Raw genomic sequence first — 22,725 nt, 5'->3', positions numbered from 1 at the left:
CCTGGCAATGTTGGATTGAATTTGATAATCATATTCATTAAACAGGGAGGGATTTTAAAAAGGTAATCCGTTACATGAACCAGTTACAAGTAAAACTATTGAATAAGGAACCTAATCTAAGTATCAAAATGGTGATTATTTTCTGGTACTTTTGGACTACCTGAATATGAACTGCAATGCAAATAAAAGCAATAAAATAAAAAATAAAAAGATGTGTTTTACTTAAATGCATGTAACAATATAATCTTAGAAATTAAGTAACCAAGATATTTCAAATACAAATGTAGTAACAGTAAGAGTTTACAAATGCTGTTTAAGCTTAACACATGGATTAAAAGCATGAATTGTATTTGTTGAATACATAAGGTGTCCACCTACTGCATTACAAAATAAATGTATTTAAAATAAAGAACAATTAAAGTAGCATAAATATAAACCATAAAGAAAATGTATTCAGGACATTCTATAATATATCCATCTTTATTTCAAAATGTATTCTAACACTGTAATCCTGCTGGTAATCTCTATTTTTTCTTTTTAAATGTAACAGTAATGTGATTACTTATTTAATGTCATTGTAATCGAATACAGATACCTTTTTTTAAATTGGTAATCCGTTACATGTAATCTGTTACTCCCCAAGCATGATATAGTTTGTGCTGAGCAACAGAACCTGTTGCTATGGCTTAAGCACCTACAGTTCATACATCATCTGGGGAAGTTTAGGGAAAAGGTCAAAGTTAGAGTTAATAAAAAGTCAAACATTAATCACAGGTGTATGACCCCCCCCCCCCCTTCCAACTGCACCACCTTAGCTGTAGAAAGGGCACAGCGCCTACTGCATCAATCACGAGGTGCAGAATCATCCAATAACGATAAATAACCCAGGGAAACTTTTCACTTCCAATGTAACACAGAAACTAGAGGTGGAAGTCCCAGCCTGACATCAGACACAGGAGACCAGGGAACAGGTGGGGGAGTAACACATTACATATATTACATGTCATGGATTACGTCATCAGGAAACTAAAAAAAGGTTACTGTATTCGATTGCAATTATACAAAAAGAAGTAATCAGATTACAGTTACATTTTTTTTTTTAAATAGAGACTACCAGCAGGATTACAGTTTTAGAATTAGGCTAGTTTAAGTCTTTAGGCTAGTTTAAGTCTTTAGGCTAGTTTAAGTCTTTAGGCTAGTTTAAGTCTTCTTTATTTTAAATACATTTATGTTTTAATGCAGTAGGTGGACACCTTATTTATTAAACAAAAATACAGTCTATGCTTTTAATCCATGTGTTAAGCTTAAACAGCATTTGTAAACTCTTACTGTTACTACATTCTTGATGGGAAATATCTTATTGTTATTTATTTTCTTATTTATTTTATTTGCATTGGATTTGATATTGAGGTTATCAACAGTAATGGAAAGTAATCAGGTCACATCACTTTTATATTGTGACACTTAGATTAGGTTAAAAAATATATATTGTTTATATTTGATATACTATTTTATTTTTATTTGTAATTGTTAATTGTTAAATCTATTCCACTTTTTAAGTATTTGTATTTTAATGTTGAACACACTGCTCCTGTAACAAAATGATTGGGATGAATAAAGTATATATCTATCTTTCTATCTATGCAACTAGATATAGTAACGGACTACATGTTACAGTAACCCTCCCATCCCTGCGGTGAATAATAGGCGTGTTCACAAACCCTGTACTTTTCGCGTTTAGTTCCGTTAGTACCCCTTATTTCGCGTTCACACCAAAAAGAGCACTTAATCTCGGGAATTTTTACCCCCATTTTTAGTGCCTGCTGAGAGATGGTACTTTCCTGGGGGAAAAAAGTGCCCCAGTTCTGGTTGGCTGGGCGAATTGCAAACCACGCCCCGTACAACTCTGAAATGTTTTGTAGAGCCACCATTTTATTATCCTCGCATTAGCATTATTAGCATTAGCATTCACCCAGCGCACAAACGCAGAGAGACTAACTTATGGCAACACAAAAGAAAACATGGGAGCGGTGGAGATGAGGAGGTGTCGGCGTTCTGGCGATTTCCTCGGGAGTAGAAGCTGCTGGGAGTCCCAGCAGCTTCTACTGAAGCCAGTCCCAAACTCCGGGGATTTCCGGCCGGGGACTTCCGGCCGGGGACTCCGGGTGGCAGTATACGCCGTGAAGTTGTTTGCGGCCTGCCAGTAAACCCAAAGCAGAAGAAGACGAAGTGACGTCAGCGGCTCATTTGTGTAATCTTCCCTCAGGGAATTTATTCCGGTGTGAATGCGATCTGTTCTAAATGCCCTGGGGTAATAAGTGCCGGGGCACTGAGTGCCGGCACTGAGTACGGCAAAGTACTTGGTGTGAACGCGGCTAATGTCTGCAATCCCTGTGATAAGGCATGCTTCCTCATTGGACCAGACATCATCACCTGACATGAGTCAGCTTTTAAAGTTGCTATACATTGTTCAGGGGATGAGTCATTTTCAACAGCTACACCTGTGAAAAAAGCACAATTTCTAAACATAAAAGAAGTGAAAGGGTGTCCTCTGGTGTGTTCTTAATACATGTCCTTCCCTTGAAGTTGGGAATCATGCAGCTGCAGCCCCTCTCAGTGTGTGTCAGATTATCCGGCTGAACTGGGATCAGTTTGCTCTTCTGAACGGACGCAGTCAAGGCTGACAGCTTGTTGATTCCAGTCTCTCTTTGAACACAGTAGGATAGTTTCTCTCCTCATCCATACGAGTGGTTCTCCTGCTGCAGGGAAAATCTTCCACAGGAGGGACTCACCACAGCTTCAGGCTCACAGACCTATTCATATTTATAAAGAACAGCAAATATAAGGCTGTTGATAGCAACCTGGCAACAGGTTATTCGTAACAGCGTCCTCTGACTGTCTTAGAAGAAGTAGGGATGTATAGTTAATGCTAAATTCCTGTGATCTTCAAGTAATGAGCCTCCAAATGGTTTTTGGTGTTCAACCCCACGCTAGTCTTTGAAATCGTTCTTAAATCCACAACTGTTGCTCTAAAATGTCCTGGTAACATTACCTAAAAAGGTTTTGTTAGAGAGAACCAGTCTTGTATGACTGTTTCCATGGCCATTAATCTTCACACACACACCACACACACACACACACACACACACACACACACACACACACACACACACACACACACACACACACACACATACACACACACACACACACACACACACACACACACACACACACACACACACACACACACACACACACAGGCTCCTGTCGATTAGCCAGCACTCTCCCATGACCCTTTGCTCCTGTCCTCACCAGGAGGGGTTGAGGATAACGTGCTAGCACAGCACGGCTCTAATTTAATGAGGTAGAGTGTGTGTGTGTGTGTGTGTGTGTGTGTGTGTGTGTGTGTGTGTGTGTGTGTGTGTGTGTGTGTGTGTGTGTGTGTGTGTGTGTGTGTGTGTGTGTGTGTGTGTGTGCGTGTGTGTGTGTGTGTGTGTGTGTGTGTGTGTGTGGCACGGTCCTTCACTAAATGTTCCCAAGATGAATCAGTAATTGGTCCTTGACACGGCTCCTCTCATATCTGCTCTGTGAGGATCCAGACTCCTCGTGTTCCTCCATATTCAGCCAGCACACACAGGGGGCCGCGCTTCATCCCCAGCACAGCATCACTTTGTCGGGGGGGCTTAAGGGACAGGGGTCTCCTCATACCCACCTTCGCTCAGGTGTTGAATAACAGGGATTTGTTTGTTTTATGTCCTGAGGTGCTTTAGGCTCATCTGTGTGTGAGAGTAACACACTGATGCTGTTTTGTTAGTTTTGGCGGGTGTGAAAATGATCTAATTTAAGAATATTAAATATTGGCAGCCATCACCATATCACTATTGCTTATATTGGTAGTGAGCTTCACTATCCCATGTCAATAAGTAGTGCCTTCTACAGGCTCTTTGGTGGACCAGAGCCTGGCCAACTTGACTGTAACTGTGTGAACTCTTCACTGAACTGTGCAACGCTCTAAGTTGCACAGTTCTCCTTCTCCATGATAATGTCTATAGGTTACCGTGCAAGCGTTTATGGAGCTCCTAAAGGAAATCCAAATGTCTGTGAATGAAGTAAATGAACCTCATTCTAGGGCATCAATCCATGTTCCTGTATCATTGATGCCTTGATTTATGTGTCAGGTTTATTTATGTATTTTCATAATGGGTTTCTAAATGAGGCATGCAGCATCTAAGGAAAGGGTACCTAATAAATCTCTTCTGAATTATGTCTCAAAAGAGTTCCCAAAATAGTGAAATTGTACAGCGGAGATAAGATTGACTGACCACTTTCATGAGCACATTTATCCTCCTTTTATTACAATAAAAAATAAATGGATGTTTAATTGCTCAGTATAGTCTTTGCTTTAGCGCCATTCAAGGAAATGCCTGCCCCAGGTCCTAAGGTACTTCGATTTATAATCTGCCTAACAGTACTCTGTAACTCAGGTTCAGAGACAGCTTTGGTGAATTAAAGTGCTTTATTGTATTACATTTTTGCCTCAATCCAGAAATATGAAAACAGAGCATGTTCAGTGGTATATGGATATGTGATTATAAACTCAGCTTATATCAGAAAAGTGCAGTGTATATTTTGTTACCTTGACAACATAAAGCAGGAAACTAAACCCCTCTGCTGCTTCACTTTGTAAAATGCCACCTCAGCTCTGCAGTTCTCCAGACAGTCAGCATCATTCAGCAGACACCACGCAGAATATAGCAGTGCATGGAAGTTCAGGGAGGAGGTGCGATGGGGAATAGAATTGGGCTTCATGAGTGTGGATGTTTCTGTTCTGTTCTCTTTACACCAATTTAGATGGTCTTTGCTCCAGAGATGCAGGGAGCAGGAGGGAGATAGCAAGAGAGCTGATGGTTTACAAGCCCACGGCTGGGTGCACACACAGACACACACACACACACACACACACACACACACACACACACACACACACACACACACACACACACACACACACACACACACACACACACACACACACACACACACACACACACACAGATAGAGAAACAGAGTAAACACGTAGGTGGTAGACAGAGGTTAGAGGTGTATTGGGTTGTGTCAGATTATCTGCTGGTGGTTTACTATGAAATGTATACACACTTCACTGTAGAGAAAATTGATTGTGTATGACTCTATAATAGTTTACATTCTATTCTACGTGTAATACTTAATGTGTGTGTGTGTGTGTGTGTGTGTGTGTGTGTGTGTGTGTGTGTGTGTGTGTGTGTGTGTGTGTGTGTTGTATTGTCTTGATTTTTCTCCTTTGTTCACTCTTCACTGGCCTCTTGTTCCCTCTTCTCCTAACTTTTGTATCTCTTGTCGTTGCGCTGACTGTATTTTCCCAGCTGTCTCTTTCTGCCTCTCATTATTTTCTCTCCTGGTCTCTAGCGATGCACCTGTTTGGTCTGAACTGGCAGCTTCAGGAGAGTGAGGGATACGGAGCATTTGAAAATGGAGGAGGGGGAAGAGATACAACTCCCAACACCTTCATGGTGTCTACAGACAACGGTGAGTTCCTACTTACATACTTTTTGAATCCTTTATTCTGAATGGAAAGAAGGCACAAAAAGATATGAAAGCTTCAGTTAAATTTCCTTTTAGAAAAATGTGTGACACATTAAGGAGAAAGCCTAGAGTCAAACAGAAACTTAGACATATACTCAGGTAACACCCATATGAAACAGAACTGTAAACAGATGTAATCATTCCCCTTTTAAACTGTATTCTTGTTTTACTGTCATATAATATTTCATACCTGTTTTTCATTTATTTTCTTATTTTTTAATAACTATAAGGATCATATAAAGGTGTTCCTCGCAAATACTTGTTTACATAAATGGTGACCAAACCGTTTGAGACCCACTGAGATGACTTAGACTAAAGTGAACTATCTAAACACTGAGAGAGTCCTTTACCTCGCTGAGCTGACGTTATAAGATCCTCTCAGTCTGACAGGAGAGGACTCTCCTCCACCTTGGTGGAGAAACAGCTCTTTATATCTGTTAGCATAGCTAGCTAACCAGATGCTAACAACAACATTCCACGTTACCGCTCGCGCACAAAATGTGCTCGTGCCACACACACACAGAGCCGAGCTTGAATGAAACACAGAGACCCAGAAGTACTTGTACTGTATATCATATTATTTTCGATGGCTTTACTGTAATCAGTATAACAGATGGACAGATCGCCACTGGGCTTTCATCTAAACACACAGTCACGTAATGATAACAAAACAAAGGTCGGGGGTCATTGGTCAAGCAACACACCAATCAGAGAGCAGCAGTGAGCACACCTCAGGCTGTGTTTTATATTTGTATTCTTTATTTCTGATTTATTTCACACAAAAAACTTTTAGTGGAAACGTTTTCACTTATATGATTAAAAAATCATATAAGTGAATAAGAAAACGGCAAAGTGGCACGGCTTGCCTGCCCTGCGTTGGGGGGGCACAGTGACTCATTTGGGGGGGCATGGCCCGTGAATGACCCCCATGACGCCGACCCTGGGAATAGTACAAATTAGTACAAAGTGTGAATCATCATCATCATCCTCATCATCCTCATCATCATCATCATCCTCATCATCATCATCATCATCATCATCATCATTTTCAATAACCACTGCATCTGTTGGTAGACTCCTGATAGCAGGCACAAATAGACTTTAGCACCTGCCCTTGCATTCCTATTAGAGTTTGCCCAAATGTACTTGTTTTGCGCACATGTAACCCAGGCCACAAAGGGTTAACTCCTGTGTGAGGAACCCTTAGCCAATCATAGCACATAGTTTTCAACTCAGAAGTGCCTTTGCCAATCAGAATGCAGCCGCAACACAGTGGGCAGGCAATACTGCAGGTGCTCCTCAGACGCGAGGTGACAGTTGTGTGGAGAGAGACCTGCCGCTTAATGGTTAAAATATATATAACTCATATAAAACCATAATAACTCATCTTATCTTGTTTGTGCAGATACAATAAGTAATAAGGGTATTTTACCTTGAGTTCTGTGCTAATTGCGTTAGCATTTTTTCGCTCAGGGCTAATTCAGAGCCTTTGTTATTACCCTTTTGTTTCGTTTAGCTGTGTGTGTGTGTGTGTGTGTGTGTGTGTGTGTGTGTGTGTGTGTGTGTGTGTGTGTGTGTGTGTGTGTGTGTGTGTGTGTGTGTGTGTGTGTGTGTGTGTGTGTGCGTGTGTTAGAAATAGAGGGAGGTGTGTATGCCTCCGAGCTGGGTTTGAAGACTGGTGTCCAATGTTTCAGCTCATATTAGTGTGACAAATGTGCTTAACGTCTAGACTGTACACACACACACACACACACACACATTCAGTGTTGGTTTAGTGCCCAGATGTCATGACTTAAGCTGTTAGAGTGTAATGTTATGAACAGGAAGCTCTATGAAATGTTAAACTTTGAACAGTGTGGAACCATTCCAGCTCCATAGTGCACATGCTGGATTGAAACTAGAGAAATGAATGCCCGCCTATTCGTTTTTAATTGTAGATTCCCATTTATTTTTGCAGAGTTACATATTAGACTTTTGAACCAGTAAATGTGGCAGTTGATGGGCAAATTAGCACATTTATAATAAACAACAATACCAGTTGGTAAATACAGTTTGGATATTATGGATAAATGTTTTGCCATTTTGAATTGATCAATCTGCAGATAACAGCCCTTTGCTACAGCTTCGGTCAATGCTTCATGTGTGTTCAATTATAATATGACCTTTGCAGGAATAGTTCTACATGAGTGAGAAGCACAAATAACATGCTTTACATTTTGTTTTTATTTGTCTTTGCAGGAAAAATGTTTCTTCTAGAGAACAACACCATAGACACGGGGGAGGTGGATGTTGGGAGGCGAGCCATACAAGATGTCCCCCCAGGTTAGTGACATTCACACATGCACACACACACAAACACACACACACACACACACACACACACACACACACACACACACACTCACATCACAGTATAAGCTGCTGTGCCATTTGTAAACCAAGTATATTCTGCACCCCTTCCTGTGCTGCCATCAGCGCATGCTGCTCTTTGGCTTTTAACAAATATATACATTTGATATATTATTCATATGAGCTTCTTTGCAAATCAATCGAGTAAATAAATATCCGGGCCTATCACACGTGACATATTGATTATTATAATTATTTTATAATCCAACCCACATTTGTGCATCAGTTATCAGTCTATAAAGTGATCCTCTAAAACAAATGAAGTCTTATGCATCAGTCCCACCATAAATCCTTCCTTTGTCATAACTCTGCTTTCTACTGAAAGGAACCAGTAGCTACGAGCAATACATCAAAATGAAGAAGCGCTCTTTACATACTGTATATGATATTATTAAGTGGTTTTAAGATCAGTTTAGCAGTTTGAAATGGAATTCATTTGATGCTTAAAGCCTGGAACATATTGGTGAATAAACGTCAGCATGCTGCATCTTGTCAGCAGTTCCAGGAGAGGAGGATCTACTGTATAAGAGATGAATAATTGATCTCAACACACTGACACAGAAATAACTAAAGAAAATGTAAAATAATGATTTTGAATTTCTGCTTGCATTGGAGATGGGAGTATCTAAAATCCAGGACTTTTTAATTGTGGTTTTGTGTGAGCGTGTGGACTTGTACGGTGTATAGAGAGGACATCAAGGACTGTGTTCATCTTTAAATTGCTGATTTGTATCTCCTTCTTCATCCAAGGTGTGTTTTGGAGGTCCCAGCTATATATTGATCAGCCACAGTTTTTGAAATTCAACATCTCCGTGCAGAAGGATGCTCTTGTTGGAGTCTATGGACGCAAAGGCCTGCCGCCCTCACACACACAGGTTGGTAACACAAACATGCAAATAAAATGATGTGCTCATTTATGAATAGCTCCGGCAAGTTCATGGAGGCTACACTTTAACCAGACCTAGTTCTTCCAGCCTAAAGGCCGTTCCCACAGCCCCCCTCCTCTGTGATACCTGATGGCTCTGTAGCAGCTGGTCTCATGTCAGAATAAGTGCCACGTCATGTCTCCACAATCGCACCAGATCTGACCTGCTAACATATCTGTCTCACTTTCAACATGGCACAAGTGTGAAATAAATGGAGTCAGATTTAATGTAAAGCCTGCAGCGGCACGGTTAGACCTGTTAGTCATCAACTCTAATGCATAAAGGAGAAACATTGGTTCAATAAATGGAACCTTAAAGACCAAGTTTGAAGTTATGAGGGGGATATAGTTCATATATAGTTTTGTTTTACTTGCTTGTAAGCGCTTTGAGCACCAGGAAAAGCGCTTTATAAATGTAATATTATTATTATTATTATTATAGATCAGATCCTCACAGAAGCTACTGTCTACTACTAAATAAAAACCTGTTAGTGGATTCAAACCGGCACAAACCTCGGCAGAAGCTAGAGCGGTGTTTGCATCAGTCTCTCCGGAATGAACTCTTATCATATTTTAGGATCCGACACAGCGTTTCAGAAATCCTGTCTTCAACCATCCAGAATCCTCTGTCCTCTGATTTTACCAAACACCTAAAGTGATAAGAAAAATATTCTGCCTCCCCAAATGTCAAGACCCCAAATCCCTCTTTCAACTTTGCAAGTGTGTCTAGGACAAGTGCTTAATGGATTCTTGGTTAATAATGAAGAAGATAAGCTCCTTACACAGCTAAAATACCATTTGACTAAACTTACATCTCTGTGTGATAATCATGTCAAGGGAATAATCCACTTATCTGTGAGAGACACACAATGCCCCCTATCACAGCTCAACGCTAGCACTTTCCATAATAGACAATGGTGTGTGTGTGTGTGTGTGTGTGTGTGTGTGTGTGTGTGTGTGTGTGTGTGTGTGTGTGTGTGTGTGTGTGTGTGTTGTGTGTGTGTGTGTGTGTGTGAGAGAGAGAGAGAGAGAGAGAGAGAGAGAGAGAGAGCGAGAGCCCTTGTTATAGCCTTCCCCATCAATCTCATCAAGCTTGTTTTTTTCTTTTAAGGAAAAAGTAGACATTTTGTTCGAACATTTTAAAATAGAAATTATGCTAATGAGCGCAAAATAACATATGTTGCTACTGTTAATGCATGCTGTTTAACTGAGTTTTATCATATTAAAATATTAAAATAAAATAACTATCAACACACAGACAGAATCAATTAACATTTATAAATAAAACTAAAGTCATAAGAACTATATAGTCAGCTAACTTTAACCCCATATTCTGAACATCAGGAATTCAACTTTAAACATATATACCAAGAACAAATTTCATGGAAATCCATTCAATAGTGATTAAGATATGGACCATATGGGTTTAATAAGTTGACAGATGTCCGAGATCAAAGGTCAGGGTTGCCATATTCCATAATGCTCTGGGTATCATAAATAATCATAAGAAACTGAATTGAAAAATGTCCAGTTGTTAATATGGACTGTTATGTCGCGTTTCCACTACACGGCCTCGCTCGGCCCCGCTCGGTATGGCTGGGCCTCGTTAGGACTGGCTCACTTTATGGCGCATTTCCATTACAGTTTTGGAACTGGGGCAGTATCTATAGTAACGCAGTGTAGGCGGAGCCGTGACGTGATCTTCAGAGGACCCCAGAAAAACAACACAGCCGTTAGCTGTTAGCACTCAGAGCTCACAGCTCCTCATATATGTTCAGAAACTAGACAAAAGTTAAACAAGTACAAACCACAGACTGCCTGTGTCATGGTGAATACAGTCGCTGCTTTATTTATGTCTGTATAGGCCGTTGTTGTGAGTGTGGACGGTCGGGGCATATACTGCGTTAGCTTAGCCAATCTCCATTTAGAAAACACGCATTTTAAAAGGTTTTTCACCTGCCGTCTGTCTGCAGACTTGACAAAGCATTAATTCATGGTTTTTACTAACCGGTATCAGTATGTTGTTACTTCGGCATCATTTTGAAACGTGTATTACAATTAAATCACGGTCAAATATGTCCATCTTGTTGTAGTTGTTGCCCCCTTGCCAGCGACGCTCTCTCTAGTTTAGCATACTCAGCCCGACTCAGCCTCGTTGCCTCTGGCCCTGGCCCCCACGATTTTATGAGGCCAGAAAAACTGTGAATTAGGACCCGCCGGCCGGTACTAGGCCAAGTGGAAACGCAACCAAAGACGGGCCGCTGACGTCACAGCCCTCTTAAACCGGGCTGCGGGCTGTAGTGGAAACGCGCCATTAGACTGACCACAGTTCCTTTATCTAGACCACTGTCTGGGATACTTATCTGTTTACCTTGAGGTACTTGTTCGTTTGTAAAATATATAATCCTAATGTTTTCTTGTGTATTTTTGTCTTTCAGTACGACTTTGTGGAGCTTCTGGACGGCAGCCGCCTCATTTCCAAAGACAAGCGGTCGCTCAGTGACACGGATGCAGGACATGCTCACGAGGAGGGGTCCGCAGGGGGGGCCCGACACACACGCTCTGTGAACGTGCACGGGGCCGGCTTCATCCAGTACCTGGACACGGGGATCTGGCACCTAGCCATGTACAACGACGGGCGCAACACAGAACAAGTCTCCTATAACACCATCGCTATAGGTGAGGGGGGGGGTGTGTGTTCGCAGTGATGACTGAAAGAGTTACTGACTACACAGACAATACAAGATAACGTTATTAATGTGGCAGCTTGTCATTACAGTAATTCACATAATAACTTTATAATTATAACACCAGCTGCTGAAGCCTGCTTCAGGATACCAACATGTTGTTTTGTTGCCTACATAATCTGCATTCACATTTATTTTTAATGAACATTAAATCAGCACTCTTAATTATCATAATAAAAACGAATATTTGTTCTAAAACAACCACTAGTATACACTGAAAGGCATAGTATAGTGTTATAAGGTAACACTTTATTTTGATAGTCCATAGTTGACACTCTATAAGTCATCAGTTGACATTCAACAACACTGTTTCAACAGATGCTTAATGTAATAGTCAACTAAACTCTAAAGTTGCTTATCTGTTGATCGTCAACTAATGCTTAATGTAATAGTCAACTAAACTCTAAAGTTGAGATCATCAGCTAATGCTTAGTTACTTGTCGGTTTGAACGGTGCTGTTGAATGTCAACTGATACATGTCAACTGATGCACTGTTGACATGCTACTAAATGTCAACTGATGACTTATAGAGTGTTAACTATGGACTATCAAAATAAAGTGTTACCGTGTGGGTGTGTGGGTGTGTGTGTGTGTGTGTGTGTGTGTGTGTGTGTGTGTGTGTGTGTGTGTGTGTGTGTGTGTGTGTGTGTGTGTGTGTGTGTGGGTGTGTGTGTGTGTGTGTGTGTGTGTGTGCGTGGGTGTGTGTGTGTGTGTGTGTGTGTGTGTGTGTGTGTGTGTGTGTGTAATAGAAAGCGAGAGCTTGAGCAGGAAGAAGGCAGCGCAGTAATTGGTTGTTAGAAAGTGTTGATTGGACTGACTGGCTGTAACTATAGCAACCAGTGAGGGCCGGTGTATGGTGCTTGTTATTTACAGTTACACATCCAGTCCACCCAATGAACGTACACCCTTAACTCACCTCTCTATCTCCCTTTCCCTCTTTCTCTCTCTCACTCTCACTTCATCTTAATCAGAGTCGATTATGGAGTGTCCTCAGAATTGTCATGGAAACGGGGATTGTCTCTCAGGAATATGTCACTGTTTCCCAGGATTCCTAGGGCCTGACTGCTCTCGAGGTAAACACACAAACACTATGCCACCTATAGATGGGAGACAACAATAGTTTCATCATGCCTAAAATGCTCTGTCCCTTATTGCACCTCAAACAATAGTCAGAAGCAGTGACTGTGGCTGCTGCATTCAAATATAAAACACTGACAAGCCAAAATCTAGTTTCAGTGTGAGCTGCTGCCTGACGCTCGTCCACCAGCAGACTGACCGGACATCCATCGCCTATTGATTTAAATTAAACCATAAATCCACGCCGATCATCGACGTCCAATATTATGATGTATTTGTTTTCCTGTCTGACCATTGTAATTGGGCTCCTTGTAGATACAAAATGTGCAGTATTATTTATTTCCTACTGTTATTGGAGAAAACGTCAGAATCTGTATTACCTACCAGTCACATGGCAGCAGATGTTTGCACCCAAAAAGCGATGGGCCATGACGTAGAGGGAAAGTGCCCGGATGGGTTGCTCTCGTCTATAGAGAGGCAGTGACTGTTGGGAGAGTCATGTGTCCTCTGACTGATTGAAGTAGAGGATCTGTATCTGACTTGCTCCTCCCTGCAGCCGCCTGCCCGGTGCTCTGCAGTGGGAACGGCCAGTACTCCCGCGGCCGCTGCCAGTGCTACAGCGGCTGGAAAGGCACTGAGTGTGATGTGCCGGTCAACCAGTGCATCGACATCCACTGTGGAGGACACGGCATCTGCATCGTGGGAGCCTGCATCTGCAACACCGGCTATAAGGGCGATAACTGTGAGGAAGGTAAGAGTAAAGAACAGATGTTGTGAGATGATAACACTCTTCTAACACTGCTCTGCATCATGTTACATGTTAGTACTCCCAACTTAATATCCGGCAATCCAATTGTGTGTTGTTCATTGGCTTTTATAAAATAATGACAAAATGCCCTAGTTTTACCAGATTGATGAAGCCAGCACTGTTATGTATTCAATGTGTGACTAGGGCTTGAATCACCAAACGCTTCAAAAGGAGCAAACATGAAAAGACTAAAAAAGCTATTTCAGATCAGAGAGACTTCCACCTTCAGGACAATAACGTGTGAAATAGATTCCATGGTAAAACTGACACTAAGATTAGATGTTGTGTGAGAAAGGACAATATGATCCAGTAAAGACATTGAGACAACTGTTCACAGAAGCAGGGAGTCTACTGCTAAATCAAAACCAGCACACAACTGTGAGGAAGGTTAGAATAAAGAACAGATATTGTGTTGAAGCAGATGTGAATATCATTTTACACTGCTCTGCATCGTTTTACATCATGGATATTGGAAAGTGATTAAGACGTGACTACATGATCAAATATCACCATAAATATTTTATTTAGCAAACATTTATTGCTAAACTTTAGAAATACAAGGATCCATGCTATTTGAGATAATTGGATAATAGTTCATGATGGCTTTTACTTGCAGAGTTTAAACAATTTTTTAAACCATAATATTGTTCTTTACAACCGTACAGGACACTAAATTAATGTCATGTACTGGATGGATAATTCAACTGTTTAGTTGTAAATAGTAGTTTTTGTGCAGATGTTGAGAGGACACAGGGTTTGATCTGGCCTTGTTTCAGCTTCAGTACACATTACTCAACAGCTATTTTCTGTCACAGCTTTGTGCCAAAATACCCACATTTGTAAGTTGTCGTGGTTTAGCTGTCACATTTTGCTGCACTGTTTATCAGGAAAGTTTTTCCATAATCTGGGTGAATAATGATGTGTAATGCCTGAAGGAAAAACTGGAGGTTTTGTGAATCCCCTCATGTTATTAACTCTGGACAAACATGTACTGTCCTCAGGTCCATGTACTGTCCTCAGGTCCATGTACTGTACTCACCACAGGTTCATGTACTGTCCTCAGGTCCATGTACTGTACTCACCACAGGTCCATGTACTGTACTGTCCTCAGTTCCATGTAATGTCCTCAGGTCCATGTACTGTACTCACCACAGGTCCATGTACTGTCCCCAGGTCCATGTACTGTACTCACCACAGGTCCATGTACTGTGCTCAGGTCCATGTACTGTACTCACCACAGGTCCATGTACTGTCCTCAGGTCCATGTACTGTACTCACCACAGGTCCATGTACTGTCCTCAGGTCCATGTACTGTACTCACCACAGGTCCATGTACTGTGCTCAGGTCCATGTACTGTACTCACCACAGGTCCATGTACTGTGCTCAGGTCCATGTACTGTACTCACCACAGGTCCATGTACTGTCCTCAGGTCCATGTACTGTACTCACCACAGGTCCATGTACTGTCCTCAGGTCCATGTACTGTACTCACCACAGGTCCATGTACTGTCCTCAGGTCCATGTACTGTACTCACCACAGGTCCATGTACTGTCCTCAGGTCCATGTACTGTACTCACCACAGGTCCATGTACTGTCCTCAGGTCCATGTACTGTACTCACCACAGGTCCATGTACTGTCCTCAGGTCCATGTACTGTACTCACCACAGGTCCATGTACTGTCCTCAGGTCCATGTACTGTACTCACCACAGGTCCATGTACTGTCCTCAGGTCCATGTACTGTACTCACCACAGGTCCATGTACTGTCCTCAGGTCCATGTACTGTACTCACCACAGGTCCATGTACTGTACTGCAGGTTGAAGTCATTTTATAAAGTTTACAAGCAATAATCCCACTGACCTGCAGGACGTATCTGCTGAAACCAACCCTAGCTGCTGACAGCTAGTTTGTTTAGACAGCATTACCACTAAATGCTAAATTAATTAACTCTAATCCATCTCTCTTTCACACACACATACACACACACACACACACACACACACACACACACACACACACACACACACACACCACACACACACACACACACACACAGTATATACACACCGTCTAATGGCGCGTTTCCACTACACGGCCTCGCTCGGCCCCGCTCGGTATGGCTGGGCCTCGTTAGGACTGGCTCACTTTATGGCGCATTTCCATTACAGTTTAGGAACTGGGGTAGTGTCTATAGTAACGCAGTGTAGGCGGAGCCGTGACGTGATCTTCAATGAGAACCCCAGAAAAACAACATCAGCCGTTAGCTGTTAGCACTCAGAGCTCACAGCTCCTCATATATGTTCAGAAACTAGACAAAAGTTAAACAAGTACAAACCACAGACTGCCTGTGTCATGGTGAATACAGTCGCTGCTTTATTTATGTCTGTATAGGCCGTTGTTGTGAGTGTGGACGGTCGGAGCATATACTGCGTTAGCTTAGCCGATCCATTCAGACAACACGCATTTTAAAAGGTTTTTCGCCTGCCGTCTGTCTGCAGACTTGACAAAGCATTAATTCATGGTTTTTACTAACCGGTATCAGTATGTTGTTACTTCGGCATCATTTTGAAACGTGTATTACAATTAAATCACGGTCAAATATGTCCATCTTGTTGTAGTTGTAGCCCCCTTGCCAGCGATGCTCTCTCTAGTTTAGCATACTCAGCCCGACTCAGCCTCGTTGTCTCTGGCCCTAGACCCGCGATTTTATGAGGCCAAAAAAACTGTGAATTAGGACCCGCCGGCCGGTACTAGGCCAAGTGGAAACGCAACCAAAGACGGGCCGCTGACGTCACAGCCCTCTTAAACCGTGCTCCGCCTGTAGTGGAAACGCGCCAATAGTCACTGTCAAACTGCTGACAGGTTTTTGGTTAAAATGGACTACACAACACAAATTTATTCTGAATTGTTCGATACTAATCTGCTATTTGCTGGTTGGAAACAGACACACACACACAAACACACACACACACACACACACACACACACACACACACACACACACACACACACACATACAAACATATATCACAGGGGACAGTAACCAGATTAGTTTCAGATTAGTTCAATCCTCGATCCCACTAATCCTTTGTGAGTGCGTATAAAAGACAGTGTATGTGTGTGTGTGTGTGTGTGTGTGTGTGTGTGTGTGTGTGTGTGTGTGTGTGTGTGTGTGTGTGTGTGTGTGTGTGTGTGTGTGTGTGTATGAGTGTGTTCTGTTGAGACTCCTAAATTATTAATGATAGTAATTTGATTGTCAAGTTTTTGAATGAAGCTTTCATGCTACATATTACTTTAGTATACAGCCACAAGGCATAATCACAGAAGAAAGGCCAGTGATTCTAAAGAGCAAGAAAGGAGAGGGGGGGGCGGGTTTCAGTCCAAATTAATACATTATTTACACAGAAGCCATACATTTCGATTAATTGTATATTTATTAAAGTATTCTAATGCATATGTTATTTTCTCTTTATTCAGAGAAAACCAGTCAAATAACAATCATCATAATCATCATCATCAATGTTCAAAATCTGTCAGTCTATCCATTTGTTTCCTGTGCTGTTTGTAACTGACTGCACAACAAAGAGACGATCCACACCTGGACACCGCAGTCATTTATCAAGGAACACAGTCAAAGCTATGCTTGTGTAAGCCTTACTGAGGCAAACGGTACAACTCAATCATGTCGTGGAAAGAACATTAATCACTAATGTTTAAGAACAGGTTTGATGATCTTTCTAGGTTTTGGAGTCTATTCCCCAGCCACTCCTTCACTTTAACAGCAAACACTGAGCCTAAAGCAGCGGACACCTCAGAGAAGTGCATCTCAGTGGGTCTGAAGCAGTGTTGATCTAAAAAATATTGCATTGGATCAATGTGACCACAAAAACACACTAACTTTTCTTCAACTCCAGTTCTCCAAACTTAGTTTAAACCATAATGATGCTTATGGTTCCAAAGCTTTAACCATCCTATATAAATATATCTTTGTGGAGCCTGAACATATCATCTTGGACTTCAGTCTCGACTACAGTCAGAGTCTAAGCTTGTTCGCTGCCCTCTAGTGGGCACAGATGTTAAATGTTAATGTGTGTGTGTATACCGTATAACCCCCCTCTTCCTCTCTCTGCCTGCAGTGGACTGCATCGACCCCAGCTGCTCGGCTCACGGTGTGTGTATTCACGGAGAGTGTCACTGTCAGCCGGGCTGGGGGGGGGCCAGCTGTGAGATAGCTAAGGCCATGTGTCCTGATCAGTGCTCGGGCCACGGCACTCACAACGCAGAGACCAGCACCTGCAGCTGCGACCAGAACTGGACCGGGCCCGACTGCTCTCTAGGTGTGTTACGCGTTCAATGTCTGTCAGTGTGAAGGAGCTCTTTCCATTTGGCTCATTTCTTATAACATCTACATAGATACATGGAAACTTTATTCAGCCACAATTGCAAACACATTTTGTCCCAGCAGCAGTGTTGTTGAGCATTACACAAGTTACACATATTTAAAAAATACAATAAGATCAAATGTAATACAAATACAAATGTGAAATTAACATTAGCAGCAAACATACTCCTTCACAATAGAAAGGACATATATCACTAGAGTAAATCAATAAAACACAACATAACGTAAACAATTGAATAAATTGAGTACTCAATATAACACTATACAATCTCACAAAGCCACAGAAACAGTGGTGTAACTATCGACAGTGCAGGCGGTGCAACGCAGGGGCCCATGCAAAAAAAAAGGATTTAAAAAAAAAAAAAAAAAAATGTATATACTGTATAGATTTATTTTGGGCCCCAATGGCATTGACCGGTTCATGCAGTCTTCAAAGTGACCAAGCAACCTCAATGTATTTGTAATTTGTCTGTCCAATGACCTTGCTCCCTTTCATGTCATGTGATACCTTGCGTGACGTGCGAACCGTTTAATCAACCTCAAAAGTTATAGGTACTGTAGCTACTGTAGCAGCAGCAATTTCGGCAACATTATAAAAAATGTAATAGCTTGCATTTATAATTTACAGCAAACCAAAGCACAAGAGTGGTGCTCAAAAGAGAAAGGACAAGAGAGAACAAAGAGATGTAACGGCTAAACTGACAAAATTAGACAGTTTTTTTTGTCATACATCGTCCTCGAAATCTCGATTAATTCTGTAAAGTGATTGTGTGATTAGTTCGCTGTGCCGTTGTCAGGCTGTGGTGGTCTGAGGCCAGGGCAGGCTGTTGTTGATAGCCTACATGTGGTGCTTCTGAGTGGTTGTGTGTGTCCGTGCGTGTGTGAGCGCATCAGCGTGCGCTTATGTTTTGGGCGATGGGGGGGGGGGGGGGGGGGGGGGCCCAAAACAATATTTGCACCGGGGCCAATCACAACCTTGTTACGCCACTGCACAGAAATATATAGAAATATACTACAATGATACACATGTTTTAAGCATTTGTTCGAGCAGCATCCCACCTAGTTTAAAATAGTTGATATAGTGCTTTACAGAATCATTGAGAGTATAAGGAAGAGCAGGATCAGCGCTAAATAAAACAAAAAGCAGTCATGGAGCAGAACATAATTAAGAGAACAGTGTTCATTATGCAAGCCCCTAGGAACAGCCATAAAGATGGCAGACATGGCTGGTGAAACAACTGAAGACTTCAGGCGAAGACGAATGGACAAAAACATCATTCTAAGGTGTGATATAAAGAACTAAAGTGTTATAGCTGGGCCAGGAAAACCTTGCTTGAGGACATCAAACTTCCACTTGTGAGTAGGTGCAAGGTCAGAGACAGCGCTGGGGGCTGAAACACGTTAAGGCCAGTTACATCCTTACCATCTCCACATCCATTTGTAAACTAACCTGCAGCCAATGAAGCCAACATAGGAGTATTATGGGCTCAAGATGACTTACAGTGTGCGCCCCCTGCTGTGGTCGCTGCTCCTCTCCACAGAGGAAGAGCCAGCACAACAGTCTGGCTGATGCATGTTGAAGGTCTTAGAGTTAGATCAAATGGTTCTTTTTCAAGGGAAGCAATACTAGAAGCTAACTGAGAATCCATTTCAAAACCATAATTTACAAACTAATCAGATGAGGGATTGAAGTGCAGGGGGTGAGGTGGGCAGGGCTAATGGGCGACAGGTGAAACTAATAAGGCCATGACAGACTGTCTAAAGAGGCTGGAAAACACGGAGAGAGGAAGGAGCTGATTGGCTGGAAGACCAATGACACTGATTCAGAGGAGGTGTATAGATGGGCAGCACAGAAACACAAAGCAAAAAGTAGAACCAGCAGGCTTGTGGAGTAACGGATTACATGTGACGAGATTACGTAAAAGAAATAATCAGATTACTAGATTTTGATATGAAATATCTTGGTTACTTCATTTCTAAGGTTACATTGCATACACTTAAGTAAAACATCTAATTGTTATTTATTTTCTGTTGTTTTTATTTGCATTGCATTTAATATAGAAGTAATCCTAACAAAGAATGACTAACAAAGCACTTATATACTAATAAAGGACTGGCTTATCTAAAGCCTGTTGAGTAGCACTTGAAATGTTTTGGCTCTATGAAACCTAATGTACTTATATGATTCTGTTTTCTTCAAGTTTGTATCTTCCTGGTCGAATGCACTTATTGTAAGTCTCTTTGGATAAAAGCGTCAGCTAAATGCAATGTAATGCAATGTAATGTAATGTAATCCAAAGGTAACGGAATGTAATCAGGTTACATTACTTTGATATTTTGAAACACAGATTAGGTCACTGATTACATTGTTGACTTGTAACTACAGCTCTGGAAAAAGTCCCCTGCAGCATTATGAGTTTATCTGGTTTTATAATGTATAGGTATGTGTTTGAGTAAAATGAATAAAGTTGAACACACACTGGAATGTAATGGCTGCTATACATGTAGAGAGAGAGATTTAATAAACTTTTTTTTTTCAGAGCTCTAGTTATTGTAACGTATAACATTTTAAAGGGTGAAAGGAATTCAACGTTCACCATCAGTAAGGAATGGATAACAAACAAGGGAAAAGAGAAAACACCCATCCACACCGATCTCCTCCCTGAAGGGTTTTCTTTTGGAAAAGTCACAGTATTTGTGACATTCAAATATGTTGCATATGTTTTCCGTCTTGGCTCCTCTGATATGAGTCATCATTTACACTGAGGTAAGAGGTTGCTTGTCGGTAAACGTTTGCATAAGTTGTTTTTTGGTTGTTTGAACCAATGGCCAGTGTTATCTTTGTCCTGCAAAGGACAGTCTCTTATTCTGTGGTGTGGGGCTGCAGAAGGGAAGATAATGAGAGGGAGAGAAACTGAGACGGAGAAGACAAGTGACAGCATTGGAGCTGAAAAGAGGAGGGATAGAGAAAGTTGGAGGAGGAATGCAGATCAGTAGCATATGGCTTGACATAAAAACAAAGACCAGGAAAGCAGTTTGTGTGTGTGAGTGTGTTCTCACTTCTATCTGTGTTGCCGTTTATGAAGGGCCGTGTAGGCCAAAATTCAAACTAACCTCGCACACACACTACTGAAAACATCTGGCCTTACACACACACTACTGAAATACTCTCACATTCACTACTGAACACCTCACACACACACTACTGAAAATTAACCACACACACACACTACTGAAAATTAACCTCACACACACACTATTGAAATACTCTCACATTCACTAGTGGACACCTCGCATATACAACTGAAAATGATGTCCTTTGTCCTGGCCTGTTCTTTATCTTGTTATTTGTCTTAAACATGCAAACACACTCACAACCACACACTCAGATTGGTACAATCCTGACAGTAGTGATGCATATTTTAAAATGCATTTATATAGTTTTGTTTATAATGCTTCTTTAGAATGCTTTCCAATGTCCAGTATTGGTGTTCCCCAAAGCAATGGATGCAGGCCGTACTGCAGGTACCATTGCACTTGTTTGCATGTGCATTGATGTTTTCTTTCTTTCTCCTACAGAGGTGTGTGAAGTGGACTGTGGCAGCCATGGCGTGTGTTACGGCGGTGTGTGTCGATGCGAGGAGGGCTGGACAGGAAGTGTGTGTGACCAGAAGGCCTGCCATCCACTGTGCAGCAAGAACGGAGTGTGTAAGGAGGGCAAGTGTGAGTGTGACCAAGGATGGACAGGGGAGCACTGCAATATTGGTGAGTAGATCATTCACACACACACACACACACACACACACACACACACACACACACACACACACACACACACACACGCACACACATACACACACACACACACACACACACAACTTAGATGTCACTCAGTATGCACACACATGGAGTTTATTCCTCCACATGCTAGCATTTGACTGGTCACTGGTTTCTGGATGTGTGTGCTCTGGTTGAAAACACATTTCCCAAATGTGTTTTCCTTTGCGAATCCAGATTGCACTGTCAAGGGAATACAGTTCAACTATAATCGAGCATTGCTTGATGACTCACTTCCTTTAGTATTCAGTTTTCCACGGTCACATGGCTGATCACCATCACCACTAAACTAAAGGTGGCACATCTTTTTAGCATGATGATTTTTAGTGGTTGCATTAAGTCATGTGTTTCGACAGTTTCAATGGTAAAAAGGAGATCCACGTTGTGTTCATAATCACTCAAGCTTGAAACAAGTGAAAACAAGGATAATCCTGCGTTTGTTGATAGGAAGCAACACTTTGTAATGTTGTTATGAGCAGTGGCGAGCCGTGACTTTTATACCTAGGCCCTCTGCCCCCCCCTGATCCTTTGCCACTCCAGTTTATCATTGTAACTCAATCTTGAAAATGACTCGGTTAATAATTTCGCAACGATGTCATCACTATCACTGACATGAGCCATCAGGAACGAACTTATGCTAATCATAAATATATCAATTAGATTTATGATTCGAAAATTATAAAAGTAGGGTAGACATGTGGATATTATCCGGCTGAACAAAACGTTCGTTTCGAACAGGTTCGTTTTCCACAGACCTTATTTCCAGCTATTTTCCAAAACCCTATGGAGAAATCCCATTGCTTTTTTGTCGATGGAACCCGAGCGCAGCTTACTTCCGGGTTATAGGACGCGTCACTGCACCACTTTATACCGCTTTATACACATGCATAAA

The 22,725-nt window shown here is 41.7% G+C and overlaps 1 protein-coding gene across 1 annotated transcript in view; it reads left to right on the top strand.

The window, feature by feature from the left end:
* Positions 1-22,725, top strand: part of tenm3 (teneurin transmembrane protein 3) — a 171,543-nt gene that overhangs the window by 80,961 nt on the left and 67,857 nt on the right. Inside the window, 8 exon segments of the mRNA XM_034120952.1 lie at positions 5,449-5,568; positions 7,864-7,947; positions 8,785-8,909; positions 11,398-11,638; positions 12,678-12,779; positions 13,340-13,534; positions 17,731-17,931; positions 21,576-21,761. Of these exon segments, the coding sequence (XP_033976843.1) occupies positions 5,449-5,568; positions 7,864-7,947; positions 8,785-8,909; positions 11,398-11,638; positions 12,678-12,779; positions 13,340-13,534; positions 17,731-17,931; positions 21,576-21,761 (1,254 nt within the window).

This window comes from Trematomus bernacchii, unplaced genomic scaffold (assembly GCF_902827165.1).
Source record: "Trematomus bernacchii unplaced genomic scaffold, fTreBer1.1, whole genome shotgun sequence".
NCBI lineage: Eukaryota > Metazoa > Chordata > Actinopteri > Perciformes > Nototheniidae > Trematomus > Trematomus bernacchii.
Note: the sequence above shows the minus strand (reverse complement) of the source record. Positions and strands in the feature narration are given on the sequence as shown.